Source organism: Panthera tigris, chromosome A3 (genome assembly GCF_018350195.1).
Source record: "Panthera tigris isolate Pti1 chromosome A3, P.tigris_Pti1_mat1.1, whole genome shotgun sequence".
Taxonomy (NCBI): Eukaryota; Metazoa; Chordata; class Mammalia; order Carnivora; family Felidae; genus Panthera; species Panthera tigris.
Genome location: NC_056662.1, coordinates 117,435,253 through 117,459,529, shown reverse-complemented (window position 1 = coordinate 117,459,529; position 24,277 = coordinate 117,435,253). Strand labels below are relative to the sequence as shown.

The window sequence follows — 24,277 nt, the reverse complement described above, 5'->3', positions numbered from 1 at the left end:
GGAGGCACGTCATGTGACTCACTCCAGCCGCAGCCCCCTCGGAAGCCGCCAGGCGGAAGTAGACGTTCAGATCTGGACTCGGCGGCGCCGACTCCACATCCGGGAGAGGAGAGGAGAGCGGAAGTGGCGTTGGTCTGGCCGGAGCCCTTGGGTGGATTTGTTAGGCGTGGAGAGGGAGTGATGTCTTCCAGGCTCGGTGCAGTACCCGCCGTGAGTTTCTCGGTTTGACCGTTATGTTTTAGGGGTAGCGCTGTCGAGCCCGCAACACGCGGTCCCTCGCTTTTGTGCCATGCTCAGAGTTGGTTTTATCAGAGCCCATCGTAGGCCCCACCCTTCTAGGTCAGATCTACCTGTCTCCCTTTCCCACCCCCCCCCAGTTACCGCTGACTGTTCCCACCTCCTTGGACTCAGTTCTTCGCTAGATTGCCATTAGTTTCTATTTCTTTTATATCCCCAGTACCTCCCATATCCGTTGTCCTCTCTTTTCGCCCCCCTTTTAGAGCCTCTATCTGGGACAGGGCTTTGAGAATGGGGGAGATGAAGGCTATGGTGTTGTCACCTGCCTTGGCTGGGTAGGAAGACAGGACAACACGCTTTTCCAAAAAAGTCTTGCTTTCTTCCGTTGGAGGTAGTTGCCCCGGGAGAGCTTCATTTCTTCTGGGCACAGGGGGATTCGTCTTTTTGTGGTCAAGGTTCAGCGGTCCCTAGCATTCACTCATGTGCTTGCGATTTGCTAGACTCCGGAACCCACATCCTTTAAGCACCAGAGGAGCACGAAGATCGTGGGAGCTAAGAAGTAAGTGAGATTATCTGGGGTCCATTTATAATTGTGTCGCCAGCGCTGTCCAATGGAACTTTTGTGATGATGAAAATGTTCTGTATTCCCTCTGTAAAGGACCGTAGCCACGTATGGCTTTTGAGCACTTGAAATGTGGCCAGTGTGATTGAGGAACTGAATTTTAAATTGTATTTGATCTTAACTTAAATTTAAATAGCCACCTATAGTTAGTGCCTACCTTGATTGGACAGTGCGGGTCTAAACCTAATGTAGGGGAGAAGAACCTAGCTTGCAAAGAAAAGCACGAATTATATTAAAAATGGAAGGTATGACCTAGTGTAGCCTCGCATATCCTCAGACATCAAGTATGTACTCATGAATACATTGATGAACATGGGAAGGATTGATAAAAATGCCTGTAAGAAATCCTTTTCTTTTCAGACTGCTTGGCTTTAAGACTGGTTTATTACTTTGTAGACCGAATGTGCTAACCTTTTTCATATTTGTTACTACAAAATAGATTCTTATTAACTAGATATTCACTGAAGGGGTTAATTCATTCAGATAACATTTACTAAATATCTGGTATGTGCCAGCTCTGTAGTAGGTTAGATATACAGGCAAGAAAAACACAGAACTAATAATCTAAAAGGGAAGATAGGCAAGTACACCAACATGATACAGTGTAATTAAATATTTTTAAACAGGAATTTAATATAGCATTTAGGGAGGGGGAGTGATAGTTCAGAAGGGAAGAGTTGCCAGAGCAAATCACTTGTAAACAGACTTGAAAGTCAAGAAATAATGCAGTTAGCCATAAGGAAAAGGTATTTTTCATAGAGAACAGAATGTGAACAGGTGAAAGCATTTAATGGAATAACAAGTGGGTAATTGCTAAGAGATATAAAGAATAATAGGCCCTCATCTATTAATCTGAATCAGAATCATTGGAGTTAGAGTATAGGAATCCTTATTTTTAACTGACTTTGTAGGAGAAAGTTTGAGAACCATTGGGGAGAAGTGAGACTAGAAGAGACTACAGGATGAAACCCTGGAGAATGTCAGCATTTAAGGATTGGGTAGAATGAAGGGAGGCTGCAAAAGAAACTGAGATGAACCAAAATAATTTTCTAATGAAATCTAAGTAGTTGCACCTAGAGAATGAACTACAGTCTTGTAAAAATTTTTGGTAGATCAGAGAGGAGTCAAAAATAAGTTAAACTTTTCTTCCTTGTGATTAGAAGCTGAGACTGAAAAGTAATGCCACAGACAACAAATTATAAAGTCACTACAATTATGATCATACTGTTTGAACTTTTTCTTGCCATAGTTATGGTAAGGGAAGTTTGAGATTAATTGGAGTTTTTGCAAGTAACCAAATACCCTCATTGGACAAGTATTGTAAAATACTTGATAATTGGTTTTGGTGAGTCCTCTAAAAATAAAAGAGGCCTAGAGGGAGGGGTTCTCTAACCACATTGACTTAATTCCCAAGATGCTAATCATGCTGATCATGTGCTTGTACTTATTCGTGAGACGGGATATGTGTCTATCTGAGTCCTACACTGACCATAAAGAAATTCCTATGAGGACGGTTTACTAAGAAGAGTCACGTGGGACTTGACTCTTAATGGCTTGTTGATACTTTCAAGTCTTCCTGGTAGAGATTGGTCCCATTGTTTTGGAGGGTGGGTTTTGGAGCAGAGGACTGCCAATTCTTATTAAAAAAAATTTTTTTTAATACTTTTATTGAGGTATCATTGAAGTACAAGATACCATACATTTATATATTACATACCCACAGTTTACGTATTTAAAGTAGACAGTATGATCAACGTTGACATTTGTAAATAACCATAACACTGTCAGCACAATCAAGATAACATTTCCATTTCTCCCAGAAGTTTTTGTGTAATCCGTTCCTTCCTCTGCTCCTGTTCCGGACACCACCGACCTTTTTCTGTCACCGTACAGTGGTTTGCATGTATAAATGCAAAGCATATAGTATATTTTTTATATAAATGAAATTTTATATAAGGTATTTTGTATAAATGAAATCATATAGTATGTTTTCTTTTTGCATGATTTCTTTCACTCAATATAATAATTTTTGACTGAAAATTAGTTTTTATTGCTGAATAGAATTCCATTGTGGATATACCATGATTTGTTTAGCTATCTACCTTGATGGACATTTGGCTAATTTTATTTTGGGGGTATTAAAGCTGCTGTGAACATCCACATACAAGTCTCTGTGTGGAAAAATGTTTTTTCTCTCTTGATCAATGCCTACGATGGTATTTATTTACTAAGATATACCATTTTAGATTGGTTGGGCTATATGTCAGGATTATGTTTACCTTTTTAAGAAATTACCTGTTTTCCAAATTGGTGGTATTATTTTATATACCAGCAGTATATGGGAATAAGCCTTAAATTTTGGCCAATTTTATGGGTGTAGAGTGGTGTTTCATTGTGATTTTGATTTGCATTTTCCTGATGAATAATGATGTAGAACATCTGTTCATGTGCTTATTAGCCATTCATGTATCTTCTGCAAAGTGCCTGTTCGTATCTTTTGCCCATTTAAAAAGTTGAGTTGTTTGTCTTACTATGGAATTGTAGTATTTTTTAAAATTCTGTTCCGAGTACAGTTCCTTTATCTGATAGATGTATCTTGAATATTTCCTTCCAGTCTCTGGTTTGCATTTCATTTTTTAATTGTGTCTTTTGAAGACCAAAAATTATAAATTTATCATTAAAAATGATTAAAATGTTATTATTTTTTCCCTTATCCTTCCTGCCTTTTGTATTCTATTGAGGAAACTTTGCCATCCCTAATTGCAAAGATTTTCTCCTTTGTTTTTTCTAGAAGTTTTCTAGGTTTTACATTTAGGTCTGTGATACATTTAGAGTTAATTTTTTGTGCATGGTGTGTCATAAAAATCAATGTTAATTTCTTTTTATTATTTATCCTGTTGTTAAGACTTCCCTTTCCCTATTCAATTACATTGGCACCTTTGTCAGAAATTATTTGAATATATATATGTGTGGGTCTGTTTCTGGACTCCTTATTCTGTTCCACTGATGTATGTATCTATCTTTTTGCCAATACTAAACTGTCTTGTAGGATTAGAGTAAATCTTGAAATCAGATAGGATAAGTCATCTAACTTTATTGTTCTTTTTAAAAATTTTTATTAGCTATTCTAGGTTCTTTGTCTTTTTATATAAATTCTAGGGTCAGTTTCTCAATTTCTATAAAAAGAAGCATGCTAAAGTATTGATTGGTATTATATGGAATCAGTAGACCAATTGGGGAGAATTGCCATTTTAACAATACTGAGATTTCTGATTTATGAACATGGTATATTTTTCCGTTTATTTAGATCTTTAACTTCTCTCACCAACATGATGTAGTTTTCATTATAAAATCTTGGTTATCTTTTGTTAGATTTGTTCTTAGGTATTTTATGTGTTTTTCATGTTATTATAAATGATACTATTTTTATAAGTTCATTTCTAGTTTGTTGTTGCTGGTATCTAAGAATACGATTGATTTTATGTGTTAACCTTGTGTCCTGCCACTTGCTTAATTCATTTTTAGTTCTAATAGTTTTTCTATTTTTTGAGATTTTCTTTGTAAACAAACATATAATCTGCAAAAAGGGGCAGTTTTCTTTTCTCCTTTTTTGATCTTTATGCCTCCTCCTCCCCTTTAAAAAGGTTAAAAGGGTGCCTAGGTGTCTCAGTCGATTAAGTGTCCAGCTGGTGATTTCTGCTCACATCATGATCTCAGAGGTTCCAGATATTGAGCCCTGAGTTGGGCTCTGTGCTGATAGCAAGGAGCCTGCCTGGGATCCTCTCTCCCTCTCTCTCACTCTCTCTCTGCTCCCCCCCCCCCATAAGCAAATAAACTTAAAAAAATATATATATATATAAAAGAAAAAACCTTATTGCAGTGGTATTCAACAGTGGAATCAACCATTCTGGGTCTAGGGGTTTCTTTTTGGGAAATTCTAATGATAAATTAAATTTCTTTAATAGATCTAGAGCTTTTTAGAGTTCCAGTTTCATGTTATGTCAGGCTTGATGCAGGGCTCAACCTCACAAACCGAGATCATGACCTGAGCCAAAATCAAGAGTTGGGTGCTTAACTGACTGAGCGACCCAGGTGCCCCAACAATCTGACTTTAATTGGAGTGTTGAGACCATAAACATTTATTTATTTATTTATTTATCCATCTATTTACTTATTTTTAAAGTTTATTTATTTATTTATTTGAGCAATCCCTACACCCAATGGTTAGAACTCATGACCCGAAAATCAAGAGTTGTATGCTCTTCTGACTGAGCCAGCCAGGTGTCCTGACCATAAACATTTAAATTAATTATTGATATGGTTAGATTTAGGTTTGTTATTTTATTATTTGTTCTCTGTATTTTATTTTTTTGTTCCTTTATACGTTATTTTGTTTTTAATTTTTTTTTTTTTTTTTAGTCTTTATTTATTTTTGAGAGAGAGAGAGAGAGAGAGAGAGAGACAGAGGGCAAGCAGGAGAGGAACAGAGAGAAAAGGAGACACAGAATCTGAAGCAGGCTCCAGGCTCTGAGCTGTCAGCACAGAGCCCGATGCGGGGCTTGAACTCACAAACTGTGAGATCATGACCTGAACCGAAGTCAGACGCTTAACCGACTGAGCCACCCAGGCACCCCTGTACCTTATTTTGGATTATTTAAATATTTACTGTCTGATTTTAGTTTATATATTTAATTTTTGCTGTTTTCTTTCTTTTTTCTCTTTCTTTCTCTTGTGTGTAGTACTTGCTTTAGGATTTACAGTATACATACCTATCGTTTCATAGGCTACTTAGAGTTTGTGTACTACCATCTTGCTTAAATGTAAAGGCCTTACAACCATGTAGATTTCTTAACCCGGTCTGCTGACCATTAAGTTATAGCTGTCATATGTATTACATCTACCTATGTTGAAAACCTTGCCAGATAATGTTAAAGTTTTGTTTTAAAGAGGGTTTTGGGGTTTGTTTGTTTGTTTTTTTTTTTAAATATGTTTACCCATTTCTTTTGTTCTTTCTTCATTCTTAAAAACCTAGATTTCTGGTATCATTTTCCTTCAGCTAGAATAATCTCCTTTAGCATTTCTCATAGAGCAGGTCTGCTGACAACAAATTTTCTTTTCTTTTTTTTTTCATCTGAAGAAGTATGCCTAAAGGATATTTACATGGAATATAGAATTTCAGATTGAGAAATTTTTTCTCTCAAGATTTTGTTTTTTTTATTTTTTATTTTATTTTTTAAAGATTTTTTTTTTAATGTTTATTTATTTTTGAGACAGAGAGAGACAGAGCATGAACGGGGGAGGGTCAGAGAGAGGGAGACACAGAATCTGAAACAGGCTCCAGGCTCTGAGCTGTCAGCACAGAGCCCGATGCGGGGCTCGAACTCACGGACCGCGAGATCATGACCTGAGCCGAAGTCGGCCGCTTAACCGACTGAGCCACCCAGGCGCCCCATATTTTTTATTTTTTAAAAATTTTTTTAACATTTATTTATTTTTGAGACAGAGAGAGACAGAGTATGAACGGGGGAGGGTCAGAGAGAGAGGGAGACACAGAATCTGAAACAGGCTCCAGGCTCTGAGCTGTCAGCACAGAGCCCGATGCGGGGCTCGAACTCACGGACCGCGAGATCATGACCTGAGCCGAAGTCAGACACTTAACCGACTGAGCCACCCAGGGGCCCCAAGATTTTAAAGATGTTACACTGTTTTCTGTTCTCTTTGGTTTCTTTTTTTTTTTTTTAGTTTTAAAAAAAATTTCTTTAATGCTTATTTATTTTTGGGAGAGAGAGAGAGCGCACTAGCAGGGGAGAGGCAGAGGGAGTGGGGGACAGAGTATCAGAAGCAGGCTTTGTGCTGACAAGCAGAGAGCCTGATGCAGGGCTTGAACTCACAAACCATGAGATCATGACCTGAGCTGAAGTTGGACACTTAACCAACTGAGCCACTCAGGCGTGCCTGTTCTCTTTGGTTTCTATTCAAAGTTTTGTGGTCATTCAAATCATTGATGTATATATATACACACACATACATATGTATACATATGTACATATGCATATACAGAAATATAATGTTATTTTTTTTAACTGCTTTCTAGATTTTTTTTAACATTTGGTTTTGAAATTTTTCATTAAGATGTATCTGGGTGTATTTTTCTTTGAGTTTATTTTTTTTGAGTGTTTGTTGAGCTCCTAGGATCTGTAAATTAATGTCTCATTAATTTTGGGTGATTTTCCACCATTATTTTTTTCAAATGTATTTTCATGCCACAGACTTTTTTCCTTTTCTTTTGGGATTATGGCTACACTTAAGTTAGACATTTTGATGTTGACCCACAGGTTGTTGGGGCTCTGCTGAGTGTTTTTCAGTCTTTTTTCTCTTTGTTCTTCAGATCGGTTAATTTCTATTGATCTGTCTTCAAGTTCACAGGCTCTTTCCTTTTTATCTCCATTCTGTTATTGAGCCCATTCTGTTTTTATTTCAAATATTGTATTTTTAGTTCTAAAATTTCAGTTCTTTTTTTTTTTTTTTTTTTTTGGTTTCTGTTTTCTGCTGATAATTCCTATCTTTTCCTTCACTTCAAGTGTGTTTTCCTTTATTTCATGAAACATAGTTATAATAGCATCTTTAAATCTTTGGTAGTTCTAACTTCTGGATCATCTTGGGGTGACATTTGTTCATTATCTGTTCCTTTCAGAATTATTCACATTTTACTGGTTCTTTGTGTATTGCATAATTTTGGAATTTATTCCTAATATTGTGAATGTTATTTGGATAGACTTTGGGTGCTTTTAGAATCTTCTGGGAGATCATTGCTGTTTTGTTTTATTTAAAAAAATTTTTTTAATGTTTATTTTTGAGAGAGAGAATACTAGCAGGGGAGGGGCAAAGAGAAAAGGAGACAGAATCCAAAGCAGGCTCCAGGCTCTGAGCTATCAGCACAGAACCCGATGCAGGGCTCGAACTTATGAACTGTGAGATCATGACCTGAGCTGAAGTCGGACACCTGACTAACTGAGTCACCCAGGTGCCCCATCATTGCTGTTTTTATTTTAGCAAGTAACCTATTTACTGTTCAGACTATAAGTTCTGTCTTGTCTTCTGAGGGTATTGGTTCAATCTTAGTTCCATTATTAAAAAAAAAATTTTTTTTAATGTTTAATTTTGAGGGAGGGGAGGGGCAGAGAGAGAGGGAGACACAAGAATCTGAAGCAGGCTTCAGGCTCTGAGCTGTCGGCACAGAGCCTGATGCAGGGCTCAAACTTAAGAACCGTGAAATCATGACCTAAGCTGAAGTTGGACGCTCAACCAAGCCCCCCAGATGCCCCTTAGTTCCACTCTTCTAAGTCTTTGCTATGATAGTTGAAGTCTGTTTTGAATAGTTTAGTGGTTTGTTGGAGACTTTTTCAGGTGTTTCAAGTCTTGTTTCATTTCTCCAAGCTTTTGCTACATTGGATTGGGTCTGTCTCTCACTAGTAGCTCAGGGGTTAGTCTGAGGCTTGTGCAATTTGTTAAAATCTTATTTCACCTTTTGAAGCTTTTGCTAAACTGGCTTGGGTATGCTCCACACATACATGGCTCAGATTAAGCTGTGATTTGTATGAATTCAGACAGAATTATGCGATTACCTTCTTTGCATGTCTCTTCTTCACAGCTCTCTCACACCTTCTGGTCTATAGAGACCCCTTTTCCTGGTTTCTCTGGTCAGAAAGATAGAGTTTTTGTTGGAATGTAGGCTGCCCATGCTACTCTACAAATGGGCCGACCCTTATTGCAGAGCCACATGTGAGGGAAAACAAAAAAAAAGAGCGGGGGGGGGGGAACACATCCCATGGGAGTCACTTCTCCCAGTTTTGACTTCTCTCCACAATCCACCTGCTTTGTTTTCTTTTCAGAATCTAGGAGTTTTAGTTGTAATCAGCAGGAGGGATGGGCTGTAGAGGGCTTATGCACCATGGCTGAATCAAGACTTCGCTGTATTAAATTTGTAATTTTGGATCTCATGTGCAGAGAAGTGAAAATCATTCTTCCCTGCTCAGAGTATACTGACATCATCAGTCCCTATTATTTTTTGTTTTACCTGTTTCCATTTCCATCTCCTTCCAGAGACAACCATGTTAGCAAGTGTGACATTTGTCCTTAAATATTTATGAATCTTTGTAAAATAGCTAGTGCTGTTTACACGTTTATTTGTTTTTAATTTACCAAATTGACATTAGTCTTGTTCTGTTTCTTCTGTCATTCAACAGTATGCTTTTTGGTTATGTTCATGTCTCTATGTGTAGAAATGGTTTATTGCTTCTAACAACTACATAGTATTCCATAGTAGACATGTATCACATTTTACTTACATATTTCTTAAGAATGGTCACCTAGGGGCACCTGGGTGGTTTAGTAGGTTAAGTGGCCAACTCTTGATTTCGGCTGAGGTCATGATCTCACAGTTCACGAGATTGAGCCCCACATCGGTTTCTGTGCTGACGGCGCGCCTGCTTGGGATTCTTTCTCTCCCCCTCTCTCTCAGGACCGCTTTTGTGCCTATGTGCACACTCTCTCTTTCGAAATAAATAAGTAAACATTTAAAGTATTATATTGAATCTGCCAATTTACGTCTATTACAAAACCTTAGTTCAAGTCCTTATCATCTCTTATCTATTCTATTACAATAAACTGCTACCTCTTCTCCCTTTATTCACTTTTCCTCCATGGGTCATCTAATGTATAGCATCCAGAGTGATCTTTCTGAACCATAAACCTAACACATGCCTCACACAGATCTTTAGCTGGAGAAGGATGTCTCAGAGGTTCTTGGGCCACACTTTTGAGAACTGCTGCTCCTCTGTGCATTCTGAGCCTCCTAGAAGATAACTTTGTAATTACTCAGTCATGTTTGTTAACTACATAGTGACTGGTCTTAAATTTGGGAATTTGGATCCAGCTGTGTATCAGACTTGTCTGGCCAGCTTACATCAGACAAGACAGCACCCTTCCTTTAACTGTGGGAACTAAGAATCATATTGCCTAAATAAGACAGGACAGCCCTGACACCAGGTTTAGGGAGGAGGCTAAGGGAGAGGGAAGATGGAGCAGACTAGAGCCCTACAAACTGTTTTTTTCCTTCTTTATTCTCAGGGGTACTATTTAGTTACTGTCCCTCTCTCAGAGAAATAGAGGTGCCTGGTTACAGATCCATGGGATCTTCTGAAGGGTCGTAGAACAACCTATTACTTTGACTACTTTCTTTTCTTGGATCAATCTAGGAAAGAATGCCTACTTGGACTGCACAGTGAGCACTAATGTGTACTGCTTTCTCTTATCACAATAAAGTATAATAATAATTTTATATGTTGCCTTTGGTCAACCATTGTAATTGTTAGATTACAACCTAATCCTGTTCTTATTATCAGGCTTCTTAGGTTTTGCATCGGTTACCAACTTCTTATGATATAAAATGATTAATAGGAACTTTACTCTTGTGGTATATATATTTGTGTCATATTAATAGCAGGACCCAGTGCTCCATAAAGGATAATAGTTTCCAGTACACTATTCCTCACGATGACTCCTTAAGCGGCTCGTCGTCTGCTTCTTCATGTGAGCCAGTGAGTGATTTTCCAGCATCCTTCCGAAAGTCTACCTACTGGATGAAGATGAGAAGGGTCAAGGCAGCTGCTGCTTCGCGTGTTGAAGGTACCAGTATCTCTGCTTTATTTCAAAGACAGAGCATTCTCTAGGTAGCTGTTGTAAATGGTTCTTAAAGTATTAAGCATCACATATGTTTCTCACATCTGTGTTAGGCTGTCACACACTGTTAAGCTTTGTGAACTGTCCTTTTATTTTATTTTTTTAGTTATTTATTTTCTTTTTTAATTTACATCCAAATTAGTTAGTATATAGTGCAACACTGATTTCAGGAGTAGATTCCTTACTGCCCCTTATCCATTTAGCCCATCCCCCCTCCCACCACCCCTCCAGTAACCCTCAGTTTGTTCTCCATATTTATGAGTCTCTTCTGTTTTGTCCCCCTCCCTGTTTTTATATTATTTTTGTTTCCCTTCCCTTATGTCCATCTGTTTTGTCTCTTAAAGTCCTCATATGAGTGAAGTCATATGATTTTTGTCTTTCTTTGACTAATTTCACTTAGCATAACACCCTCCAGTTCCATCCACGTAGTTGCAAATGGCAAGATTTCATTCTTTTTGATTGCCGAGTAAAACTCCATTGTATATATATACCACATCTTCTTTATCCATTCATCCATCGATGGACATTTGGGCTCTTTCCATACTTTGGCTATTGTTGATAGTGCTGCTATAAACATGGGGGTGCGTGTGTCCCTTCGAAACAGCACACCTGTATCCCGTGGATAAATGCCTAGTAGTGCAGTTGCTGGGTTGTAGGGTAGTTCTATTTTTAGTTTTTTGAGGAACCTCCATACCGTTTTCCAGAGTGGCTGCACCAGCTTGCATTCCCAACTGTCCTTTTATTTTAGAGTGAAATTCTTACTCCTCTAGGTTATATGGTTATCAGCCTTTCCTCTTCAAATGATTTGAACTTCTTTCCCATTATACCAGTTTCATCCTCTGTTGACATTTAGAGGCCTTTATTATTCATGGGGAACAATTGATCAGTTGGGATGGAGAACAGTAAAAGAATGAAATGGGGAGGTCGAATGAGTTAGTGAAGTTTTACCAACTTCCCTAAAACTGTCAGACACTTCTGTGGGGCTTGTGTTTGCTGATGATCTCTCCTGTGATGACCTTGTGAGTGTTTTTTTTTGTTTTTTTTTTTTTTTTTTGGTGAGTGATGTTTTGAAGGCTGGCCAGTATGTTCACTTGTAAGCCATACTGAGGGTTTTGTTTGTTTGTTTTTGTGTGGTATTTCAGGGTCAGGTGGAGTATCAACCAAAGGAAAAAGGAAACCCAGGCAGGAAGAAGATGAAGACTATCGAGAATTTCCTCAGAAGAAGCATAAGCTTTATGGTGAGGGAGTAACTTTGCTAATTCTTTTCCCTTGGGTATCTTGGCTTTATTCTTCAGGGGTAAAAGGGAGAGAGACCTGAGGTTTTGGCCCTTGGAGCACTGCTGAACCCTTTGATTTTTTGGCGAGGAATGGCTTTCATCCTACCTGACTTTTTTGATTTTTTTTCCTGTCATAACTTTTTTTTTTTTCACATTTACTCATTTTTGAGAGACAGAGAGAGACAGAGCACAAATGGGGGAGGGGCAGAGAGAGAAGGAGACACAGAATCCGAAGCAGGCTCCAGGCTCCGAGCTATCAGCACAGAGCCCAATGTGGGGCTCGAACCCACGAACTGCGAGATCATGACCTGAGCCGAAGTCGGACGCTTAACTGACTGAGCCACCCAGGCGCCTCTATTATTTTTATTTTATTTTTTTTTAATATGGAATGCTTATATGTGCTGCCGAAGCGAGCACTTTTAAAAAAAAATTTTTTTTTTACATTTATTCATTTTTGAGAGACAGAGAGAGACAGAGCACAAATGGGGGAGGGGCAGAGAGAGAGGGACCCTGTCATAACTTAAGGGAGACGGTTGGTTGAGGGAGTGGGACATAGGGTGTTGAGAAGAGATGGGAGGAAATTTTGATAGTAACAGATTGGATAGCAAAGGTGATATGTTGGGCTTCAAGTTTCTGTCTTGTGTCAGGGAGGAAGCAACGGCCTAAAACTCAACCTAATCCTAAATCCCAGGCTCGTCGTATTCGGAAGGAACCACCAGCTTACGCAGCAGGTATGTTTTCTGTTGGAAGCTTTGGGGTATCAAGGTCTCGCACTCTGTTTTTTGTTGTTGTTGTTGGTCAAGGAGTGATGTTACAAAGAGTTTCTTTAAGGAGGCAGTTATTAAGGGTATGGGTTTGGAGGCCAGTCAGACCCTCCTTTAAGTTTTGGCTTTTAACTCATTTTCTGGTCTGCCTTCATCTAGTTAACTTCTGCAGGCTTTAGTTACCTTGTTTCTAAATAGGGATAATGAAGGTAGTCAGAATTTTCATGGAGACTAAATGGGGATAAAAACATTTAAGAACATCTTCAGACACACAGGAAACAGGAAATTGGCTGTTATATATCTAAGTATCCCATTATTATATGCTGCTGTGAAAATGTTGCCCATTGTTGGTTATACCTCAGTAAAGCTAGAAAAAAAAATGTTGCCCAGTTCTTTAAGCTGCTGGGCTTTTGAATGGTTCTCAGATGGTTTTCGTCGTGGAGGACTGAGTAGGAGTATCAGAAACTCCTCATTGTCTGAAAAAAAATTACTTCTAGAAAGAGTCTTTTCCCCAGGAAGGAAAAAAAATGATACTTTTACTAAATTCCAGGAATACGTTTTCTGTTTCTAGAGAATTCTGCAAATTATGAAGTGTTTCTTTCTCTGCTTTGTAGGCAGTTTGGAGGAACAATGGTACCTAGAAATCGTGGATAAAGGCAGTGTCTCCTGTCCTACCTGCCAGGCGGTGGGGAGGAAGACCATAGAGGGCTTAAAGAAACACATGGAGACCTGCAAACAGGTTAGAGATTTTGTGGCGTTTCATAAGGGTTATGACCTTTTCCCATACCTCAGACAACTATCGCTGTGTCAGTGTGCTGATTACTGTGGAGAAGCAGCAGCATTGTGTTACAAGGAAAACAGAGGCTTTAGAGTCTGACAGACTTGGGTTTGAATCTTCATTTAGCCACTTACTGGTTGTGTCATTTAGCTTTTTATGTGTGGACCTTGTTTTTCTCATTTATCTTACAAATTATACAAATAATTTTATGTAGTCCCTGAGGCGATAAGAAAGAAATAATACATGCTGAGTGCCCACCCCGTTACTCGGCAAATGTTGGCGCTCAGTAAATGGTAATTCTTACTCCTTTAAAAATGAGTTACTTTTACTTCTTTACCCTTGAGGATGTGACACTGAGGTTGTGGGGTTTTGAGATTCTTTGGGTTTTGGAAATAAAGGAGACACAGACAAGAGCATCCGGGTAGGACTTTGTTACATTCTGTTTCTCTGTTGAACAACCTGACACTGAGCAGTATTTCTTCCTGTAGGAAATGTTTACTTGTCATCATTGTGGGAAACAACTTCGTTCACTGGCAGGGATGAAGTATCACGTGATGGCAAATCATAATAGCTTGGTAAGAGTATCTTCTGTCCTGTATGAGCCTGTGTGTGTTTGGATGTCTTTACTTAGATGAGTGCGGATAACCCAGTGGAGGTGTCTAAGGCTCTGGGGCTTTATAGGGGTGTGAGTAAGAATACCTTTTTGATAGAAGAGTCATGCACATGAAACCTTTGCGGTGGGTATTTGTGTGTTTAGGTTAGCCCCAGAGGTTCGTCTCCTGGAAGATAGAGGCTCTGAGCTCTTATTTGCATTACATTTGCTTCCTTGTCTGTCTAGGAGAAGATGGAGAAAGCCAGGAGTCAGATAACTAAGCTTCATGGGCATCGGCTTAGGTGCTAGTCCAGTCCTTGATTCTCCTATGATACAATTTTTTTCTGTATCTGTCTTTTCCATGAATCATCTGCTTGTTTGCTTGTCTTGCTTTCTAGCCCATTTTGAAGGCTGGAGATGAAATAGACGAACCAAGTGAGAGAGAGCGGCTCCGAACAGTTTTAAAGAGACTGGGAAAGCTCAGGTGCATGCGCGAGGTAAGAGCCCAGGGACAGTGTCTCCTTCTGCCTGGAGTCTTGAATCAATGTCTTTCTGTTATTTTGTTCCATTTCTTCTCTCTTGTAGACCTGGTTCTGTGTCATCTTACAGCGTAAGAGTGGCTCCTGCTTTTCCAGCTGTTTTGAATTCATTAGTAGCTCTTTATTTTTTTTCTCATCTCCACAAACTTATTTCCCCCCTCTTTCCCTTTGTTCAAAGGAGTTTCTTTACCATCCTTTTTTAGTGTGATGAAAAGGATCTTAGTATTCTCACTGTGAGGAGCTTTGCCATTGCTGGGTGTATGATACTGGGGTGGAGTCGAGTCACAGACCAGAGAGGAAGCTCTGCCACAGGGGAGACACACAGATCCAGTTTACTGAATGCCAACTAAACTGATTGACTGTCACGGTTGGTGGTGGACAGGACAGGCGTTCGGCCAGGCACAAGGGCCAAGGAAAGGTTGTGCCAATGGGAAGTGTTGGAGAGGGTCTAGTGATACCAGAGGATCTATTTACGTGAGGTGGTGGTTGAATGCTTTGTGGCTGTTGAGAAATTGAGAAATCATGTCAAAAGATGTAAGATTATAGTTCAGGCCTTTCTCCTGTGTTCAGAGTTGCTCTAGTAGCTTCACCAGCATCATGGGATATCTGTACCATGTCAGAAAATGTGGCAAAGGGGCTGCAGAGCTGGAGGAGATGACCCTGAAATGTCACCACTGTGGAAAGCCATATAAATCGAAGGCTGGACTTGCGTATCACCTGAGGTCAGAGCATGGGCCTGTGAGTACTGATTACTTTCCAGACCCTGTTTGGGGATCTGTTTTTTGGGGACTCCTTACTCCGACATCTTCCCATACATCCGCTGTTCCTTATTTGTATCCCCTTTTAATCTTTGAATGCTTTTGTTTTCCTTTCCTTATTTTTCCTTGGTTCTCTTATTTCTGCCTTTTGAACATAATTAGGTTAGAGAAATCAAAGTTCAGCGTGTAATCTGTGCAGAAGTAAACTCATTATTATACTTTTAAAGCTTAAGGCATTCCGATTTAGCTAGAAATTTTGTGGAAATTTCTGTCCGGCTGGTTCTTCCATTCCAATTTTTTTGTCTTGATTTTTTCCCCCTTGATTACATTTCTAGGCTTCCCCCACCTCATGTTTCTTTTTAGAATTCAGTTTCAAGGTATAATTTACATATGATAATTAATATTCACCCTTTTAATTTTTTAATTTTTTATTTTTTTTAATGTTTATTTTTTGAGAGCGAAGACAGTATGGGGGGGTGGGCGGAGAGAGAGAGGGAGGCACAGAATCCGAAGCAGGCTCCAGGCTCTGAGCTGTCAGCACAGAGCCTGATGCGGGGCTCAAACCGATGAACTGTGAGATCATGACTTGAGCCGAGGTTGGACGCTTAACCGCCTGAGCCACCTAGGCACCCCAATATATTCACCCTTTTTAGTGTGCAGTTACGAGTTTTGACAAATACATAGTCATGTAGTCACCAGCACAATCAAGATATAGAACAATTTGACCACTGATTTATTTTCTGTCCCTATAGTTTTGCTTTTTTCACAATGTCCTATAAATGGAGTCATACCATATGTAGCCTTCCTTTTGAGTCTGGCTTCTTTCACTTAGCATAATACATTTGAGACTCATCCATGTGTTGCATGTATCATTAATTTATTTCTTTTTATTTCTGTCTAGGATTCCATTGTATGGATGTTTCACAGTTTCTTTATCCATTCATCAGTTGAAGAACATTTGGGTTGTTCCCATATTTTGGCAATTATGAATAAAGTTACTATAAACATTCACATAAAAGGCTTTTGTGTGAAAATAAATTTTAATTTCTCTTGGGTAAATACTTAGGAATGGGATAGCTAGGTCATATGATAAATGTATGTTTAACTTTATGAGAAACTGCCAAACTCTTTTTCAGAGTGGCTGTACCATTTTGCATTCTCACTAGTAAAATATGAGAATTCCAGTTGCTTTGTATCCTTGTTAGGATTTGCTGTTGTTAATTTCATTTTTTTCTTAGTCCATTCTATTAGGTATGCAGTGGTATTTCACTGAAGTTTAAATTTGCATCTCCCTAGTGACTAATGACATTGACCATCTTTTCATTTGTTTATTGGCAATGTCAGTTGTTAGTGAAGTGTCTTCTTTTTTGAAGTGGCCATTGAAATCCTTTATTATTGGAGTTTTGTTGTCTTACTAGGAAGTTTTGAGGATATTCTGAGTTTTTTATATATATCGGACAGAAGCCCTTCATCAGATACATGTTTTGCAAATATTTTCTCCCAGTCTATAGTTTGTCTTTTCATTTATTTACAGTGTTCTAAATTTTTTTATAAGTTTATTTATCTTGAGAGGGAGAGAGAGCACCCAAGCAAGGGAGGGGGAGAGGGAGAGAGAGAAGCCCAAGCAGGCTCTGCTTAGTGTGGAGGTTGATGTGGGGCTTGATCTCACAGCTGTGAGATCATGACCTGAGCTGATATCAAGAGTCAGATAGATGCCCAACCGACTGAGACGCCCAGGAACCCCTATAGTGTTTTTCAAAGAGCATAGTTCTTAAGTTCGATTTATCATTTTTTCCTTTTATGGGTAATGCTTTTTTTGTTTTTGTTTCTAATATCTCTTTGCCCAACCCAGTTTTCTTTTCGTTTCTTTTTTTTTTTTTTAATGTTTTTATTTATTTTTGAGAGAGACAGAGTGTGAGTGGCGGAGGGGCAGAGAGAGCGAGAGAGGGAGACACAGAATCTGAAACAAGCTCCAGGCTCTGAGCTGTCAGCACAGGGCCAGATACGGGGCTTGAACTCATGAACTGTGAGATCATGAACTGAGCCACCCAGGCACCCCCCAACCCAATTTTCTATTGCTGCTATAAAAAATCACAAGGGGGCCTGGGTGGCTCAGTCGGTTGAGTGTCTGACTTTGGCTCAGGTCATGATCTCACAGTTCTTGGGTTCCAGCGCTGCATCTGAGCTGTCAGCACAGAGCCTGGAGCCTGCTTCTGATTCTGTGTCTTCCTCTCTCTCTGCCCCTTCCCCACTCACACTCTTGTCTCTCTCTCAGAAAATAAGACATTTTAAAAAAATCACCACAGAATTAATGGCCTAAATAACACAGCTGTATTGTTTCAGTGTATTAGGCCCGAAGTCCAGGGATAGCACAGCTCAGCTGGCTCCCCTGTGTAGGACCTCACCAGGCTGGCATCAAAGTGTCAGTAGGACTGTTCCTTTTTGGAGGCTCAAGGGGAGAATCTGTTTTGAGGCTCGTTAAAATTAAGACTTGAGTTCCATGCAGTTAGTTGTAGGACCTCATTTCCTTGGTTGCTGTAGGCCGAGAGTTGTTCTCGGGTTCTGAAGGCCATCTGTGTTCCCTGGCTTGTGGTCCCTTCCTCTTCAAGTCAGCAGCAGTATCGAGTCTCTCTCACACTCTGAATCTCTCCTGCCTTTTCTTCTGTCACACCTCTCTTACTTAAAGTCAACTGATTCTGGACTTTAATTAGATCTACAAAGTACCTTCACAGCAGCACATAGATTAGCGTTTAATTGAATAACTGATGACTGTAGCCTAGCCAGGGTGACACATCAAAAAACCATTACACCCAGGATTACAAAAATGTCCTCCCTTTGTTTCTTCTAGAAGTTTTATAGTTACATGGTTTACATTTCATTTTGAGTTAATTTTTATAGGTAGTATGAGGTAGGAATGGGTTGAGGTTCATGTCTTTGCACATGGCTATGTCTTGACCTTTACTTATTAAAATAGAACAGACTTTACCCTAAGAAATTTTTTATATCCGCAAAATACGCATGAAGGTGGTAGAGCTTTATGCTAGTGGTTAGCAAGCCAGTGAAGAGCTTTTGATACTTAGAGCAGGAAGGATAGCCCTTAATCATTGGCTTTGATGGAAGCCACTTCTCAGGCCTGTGTTTTGCTATGTCTCATTCTTGCAGATCTCATTCTTTCCAGAGTCAGGACAGCCAGAGTGCTTAAAGGAGATGAGCCTGGAGCCAAAGAGTGGGGGTCGAGTTCAGAGGCGTTCTGCCAAGATAGCTGTGTACCACCTGCAGGAGCTGGCTTCTGCTGAACTGGCCAAGGAATGGCCTAAGAGGAAGGTGCTTCAGGATTTGGTGCCTGATGATCGGAAGGTAAAGTAGAAACTTGCATTAATTTTGAACCATGTCTGATGTTGTGCTTAGTACATACGGAAAAATAAATGCACTTGAGTACATGATAAACAGTATGTTGCTTCTTTTTTTTTAAATTAATTAATTAATTTATTTTATTTTTAAAAAAATATATGAAATTTATTGTCAGATTGGTTTCCATACAACACCCAGTGCATCCCAAAAGATGCCCTCTTCAATACCCATCACCCACCCTCCCCTCCCTCCCACCCCCCTTTAGCCCTCAGTTTGTTCTCATTTTTTAAGAGTCTCTTATGCTTTGGCTCTCTCCCACTCTAACCTCTCTTTTTTTTTTTCCTTCCCCTCCCCATGGGTTCCTGTTAAGTTTCTCAGGATCCACATAAGAGTGAAAACATGGTATCTGTCTTTCTCTGTATGGCTTATTTCACTTAGCATAACACTTTCCAGTTCCGTCCACCTTGTTACAAAGGGCCATATTTCATTCTTCCTCATTGCCACATAGTACTCCATTGTGTATATAAACTACAATTTCTTTATCAGTATGTTGCTTCTTAATTCTTAGAGATGGAGTATGTCTGATCCAGCTTCAGTGTTTGGATTCATATGGGTCCTAGAGAGACCGTCTGTTTCAGAAGTTCCTTAAGGAACCCTCTTAATTTTGAACTGCTTCTGGAGGGAATCCGAATTCCAGATTAGTCTTTTTTGTTAGTCTTTGTTTCCACTTTGTTAGTTTTTTGTTAGTCTTTTGTTAGTCTCTGTTTCCACTTTGTTAATTTGTATGTAGTAGTTTATATTTAGTTTAGATAAAGGATTTCAGTTTGTTTTTCTAGCAACAGAACTCCTCTCCCCACCCACTTTTTTTTTCCCAAATGAAAATTATATAAAACACCAATATGTAGAATAACTTAAAATAGAGTCGCTGGGGTGCCTAGGTGGTTCAGCTGGGTAAGTGTCCAACTTCAGCCAAGGTCATGATCTTGTAGTTTGTGAGCTTGAGTCCCATGTTGGGCTATCTGCTGATAGCTCAGAGCTTGGAGCTGCTTCGGATTCTGTGTCTCATTCTCTCTCTGCCCCTCCCCTGCTCATGCTCTGTCTGTCTCTCTCTCTCTCAAAAATAAATATTAAAAAAAAAATTAAAAATGGAGTTTCTGTATGTAACTAGGGGTAGTGAGCCCAAAACTTTGCCTACTTGGCCTTCTCCTTGATACTTTTATCATTCCTTCCATGGCCCCAAGTGTACTTCTCAGGGTTATAGAATGTAGCTTAGAAGCCTTTGGTTTAAAATAGATCATAGACCAAAGGAACATATTTGGCCAAGAGGAGATAAGGAGTATATGACTATGGGGTAGTCATGGGAAGGGCTTGGGAGGATATACGAGTAAAGATTAAGGTTAGAGCTAAGGACCTATTACTCTCCATGGTATCAAGAAAGATAGTTTAGATTTGGCCTAGGGCTTTGACTCATGAGGGGAATGTCATATATTATAAGAAAATGTCAATTCGTGGAAGTGGATACCTTTTATTTGGTCTAAAAACCAGTCCTACTGGTGTCCAAGGAGTTGGATCCTGTTCTTGAGTATCAGAGCATCCTTTTTTGTTTCAGACTCATTGCTACTTTTTTACTTCCACAGGCTAAAGTATGTGGTTATCTAAATTTCAGTTTAAATGTGAATTTTGTACAGTGGTATGTATCTTATGATATTGTAGTCCGTTTGCTTTCACTGTGTTGATCGGTGTAGGGAATTAGACATAAATATTTGTTAACTGATTGATAAGGTTTGCTAGTCTTATCTAGCAGATACTCTCCTAAAATCATCAGTTTTATAGTTTGACATTGTGTAGGTTAAAGGCATTATTATTTTGTTTTGTTTTAAACTAAAAATTTAATTGGAATAGATAATATATTCTTGTTCAGAAGTCAAAATGATAATAAACATTGAGATATCTCACTCTCACCCCATCCTTGTTCTAGCCTGTATCCATGGTAGCCATTCTTACCGGTTTCTTGTGTGTCCTTCCAGTGTTTTTTAATGCAAATACAAGCAATATGGTCTAGGAAAAACTCTTGTGTTTTCTTTTACTCACATACTACTACACACTTAACACTTCTGACACCAGATGTGTGAGTTTTTCCCACACAGACTAATTTTCTAACACCATCTGCGTGTCCTACAATTTAATTCAGTCCTGACACTATCTACCTGGAGTTAGTGTCAGGTCCACAAGTTAAGGGCTCAGTCTCACAGGACTGTTCCAATTTCAGGTGCCAGTCACAAGTCCCAGGTTGTCACCTGTACTTCTGACTGACTGGGCTAAAAATTGGAGTTCCCATGCTCCCCTCCCTGGTTTAGGTAATTTGCTAGCATGGCTCACAGAACTCAGGGCAACGTGTTTACTGGTTTGTTATAAAGGATATAATAAAATCTGCAGATGAACAACCAGATGAAGAAATACAGAGTGAGGTCTAGAAGAGTCCCCAGCATAGGAGCTCCTATCCCTGTGGAGTTGGAGGTGTATCACCCTCTTGGCACATATATATACTCTCTGAACCCCATAATTTTGGGACTTTTATAGAGGCTTCATCACATAGGCATGATTGATTAACTATCCCTAGCCCCTTTCCCTCTCTAGAGAATGGGGAATGTGTCTGAAAGTTCAAAGCTTCTAATCAAGGCTTGGTTTTGCCAGTGGCTAGCCCACCGAGGAGCCCACAGAGTATTACCTCATCAAAACAAAAGATACTCCTATCACCCAGGAAATTCCAAGGGATTTATGAACTCTGTCCAAATACTGGTATTACTCAGAAAATTAGTAGGTGTTTTAGGAACTCTCTATCAGGAACCAGGTTCAGAGACTGAGTATTAGCAGGAACTGAGGGCAGAGACCAATAAATATTTTTTCTTGTTTCACAAATATATATTTCTTTCTTTTAAATGTTTCCATTTATTTTGAGAGAGAGAGCACATAAGCAGGGCAAGGGCAGAGAGAGGGAGAGACAGAATCCAACACAGGACTCGAACTCACAAACCGTGAGACCATGACCTGAGCTGAAATCAAGAGTCAGAAGCTTAACTGACTGAGCCACCAAGACACCCCTATATTCCTTTTTCAAAAATCTTTTTATTTGGAAATAATTTTAGACTTACCGAGTCATTGCAAAATTAGTACAGAGTTCCCATATGCTCTTTACCTGGCTTCCCCTAATGCCAACATCTTACATAACCAATAACATAGGATCCCATCAAGATCTCACATTTAATTCTCTTTACTGAGTCTCCTTGGTCTCCTCCCATCTGTTATCATCCTTCTGGCTTTATTGATCTTTTGTGCTCTTGACACTTTTGAAGAGAACAGGCTCGTTGTTTTGTGGAATATCCCTAATATGGATTTGTCTAGTGTTTGCTCAAGATTAGATTGAAAGTTATATGTTTTTGTCAAGATTACCACTGAAGCAGTGTTTGCCTTTCTCAATGTACCATATTAGGAGGTACATGATGTTGATGTGTCTTTTTTACCAGTGATAACTTTGATCACTTGATTAGGGTGTATTGTCCAGTTTTCTCCAAGGCAAAATTACAGTTTTCCTCTTTGTAATTAGTGAACATTTTGTTGGGATAGTGACACTGTGCAACTACCCTGTGTCTTATCATACCTCTGCCCACTTGCTGTAGCATCCGTCAGTGACTCTTGCCTGCAACAGTTATTATTATGGTTGTTTGCCTAATGATGGTTTGTGTTTCCATTACTTCTTCCATAAATTATTAATTGAAATTCTGTGAGAAAATACGTCCTTTTTTTCTCTTAATCTATTTATATCAGTATGGACTCATGGATATTTTATTGTAGGTGTATAATCCAGTGCTATTATTATTCATTTTTTGGCTCAAATTGTTCCTGATTTGGCCATCAAGAGCTCTTTGCAGTGGGCCCCTGTGCCTTTTTGACATGCTTCTATCATTTTTTTGAGTACTCTTTGACAACATAAGGTGCTGTAGAGTCATCTTGTGCATTCCCTTCCCCCGCCCTGGAATCAACCATTTCTCTAAAGAATGCTGGTTTCTTTTATTGGAGAATATACTTAAAAAACAAGATTTGAATGCTGGGTGTACTCATTCCTGCTGGGGTGTCATTGCTTCTGGGCCCTCTTGGTGGCTAGAACTAGGATATATATGTATGTCTACTCGTAGATGAAAACACACACTCTGTGTTCATTTTTATGTCTGTCTGTATACATATTTAAAGCCATGATACCTTCACTTCCAGTCCAACACCACAAGTTTCATTCTTGCCTTCCTTTGTGCTTATTTGTAACTCCTTTCTCTAACAGTAAGAAAACCTAGCTCTCACTGTTTGTAATATATTTACTTATTTGCTTAGTCCTAGTATAACATAAAGTGGTTTTACAATTATTAAGCCATACCCCTGTAAAAACAGGTTTATTAGCTATAGAAGAATATTTGTATATCGTTCTTTTCATCTTCAGCCTTACAGTATATAGTCAAAGTACTCTTTTATTTTTTTTTTTAACTTACCCATTTATTTTGAGAGAGGGAGAGAGAGAGAGAGAAAGAGAATTCTAAGCAGGCTCCACACTAACATGAACTGTGAGATCATGACCTGAGCCAAAGTCAGATACGCCACTGACTGAGCCACCCAGGTGTCCCTCAAAGTATTATTTTACGGTTATTTAGATTGGCTTTCTCCCTCGCTCCCTTCATTATGCTTCTCATTTGTAATCCTTAGGTTCATGTGTTACTTTTCTTTACATTTTGAGTTCCCCCTACATCCTGTTTAATTGAAACTAGTCATTTCTCTTGGGGGGTATGTGAAACATTATCATAGTTCTAAAAGTCAGACCCTATACAAAAGGTCATCTTATAGAAGGGGCACTGCCCTCTTCCCAGCTTTCCCATTCTGAATACCCTTTTGTTTCCATCCTGTGCCCACCTTGCTCCCTGCAGAGACCACCACACTCAGTTTCTGCTTTATCCTTCCTGTATTTTTATGGGCTAGATGACCAGATACATGCATATTTTCTTACATCTTTTTCTTTCTCACATAGATACTCTTTTGTAATTTGCTTTACTTCACTTAAAAGTGTATCCTGGAAATCACTCCATATGTGTTCTTAGAGATTATCCTCGTTTCTTTTTTTTATAGCTGCGTAAACATGATAGTTTATTATATGAATATAATAGTTTATGCAAATATTCTCTTATCACTATAAAAGGATTTTAGATGGACCTGTATACCCTAGCTGCAGAAGAGAGGAGGTGCTTATAAATAAAGCCAGCTCTGTGCTCTGATTCCTCTTATAGATTTGGCAGAGTTCCTTTAGGCTGCCTTCCTTATTTCCTCTTACCTCTGGGTTTTGGTTCTGTTTTTCTGTCTCAGAAAGAGCATCAGCTTCTTTTCAGATACTTCCATTTTCCAAGCAGGAGGATTGTTTACTCACTGGAAATACAGCTATTACTTGTGGTGGACTTTGTAAGAACTGTCTCCACAGGTGCTAGCTGTCTCTTTTCTGGACACTATAGTAGTTGTAAGAAGAGACTAACTTAGGGGCACCTGGCTGGCTCAATTGGTGGAGCATGTAACTCTTGATCTTGGGG

At 39.1% G+C, this 24,277-nt stretch overlaps 1 protein-coding gene across 2 annotated transcripts in view; it reads left to right on the top strand.

Annotated features, from left to right (window-relative positions):
• The first annotated feature begins 11 nt into the window (after positions 1–11).
• ZNF512 (zinc finger protein 512) overlaps positions 12–24,277 on the top strand; it is a 34,271-nt gene continuing 10,005 nt past the window's right edge. The window contains exons 1-10 of one of the 2 annotated variants that reach the window (XM_007088880.3): positions 12–210; positions 738–796; positions 10,365–10,546; positions 11,743–11,838; positions 12,525–12,608; positions 13,256–13,380; positions 13,908–13,994; positions 14,410–14,508; positions 15,121–15,288; positions 18,471–18,665. In XM_007088880.3, the coding sequence (XP_007088942.1) occupies positions 181–210; positions 738–796; positions 10,365–10,546; positions 11,743–11,838; positions 12,525–12,608; positions 13,256–13,380; positions 13,908–13,994; positions 14,410–14,508; positions 15,121–15,288; positions 18,471–18,665 (1,125 nt within the window). In that variant the 5' untranslated portion in view covers positions 12–180. Of the gene's footprint in view, positions 211–737; positions 797–10,361; positions 10,547–11,742; positions 11,839–12,524; positions 12,609–13,255; positions 13,381–13,907; positions 13,995–14,409; positions 14,509–15,120; positions 15,289–18,470; positions 18,666–24,277 lie in introns of both variants that reach the window. The other variant, XM_007088879.3, reaches the window with a different exon arrangement.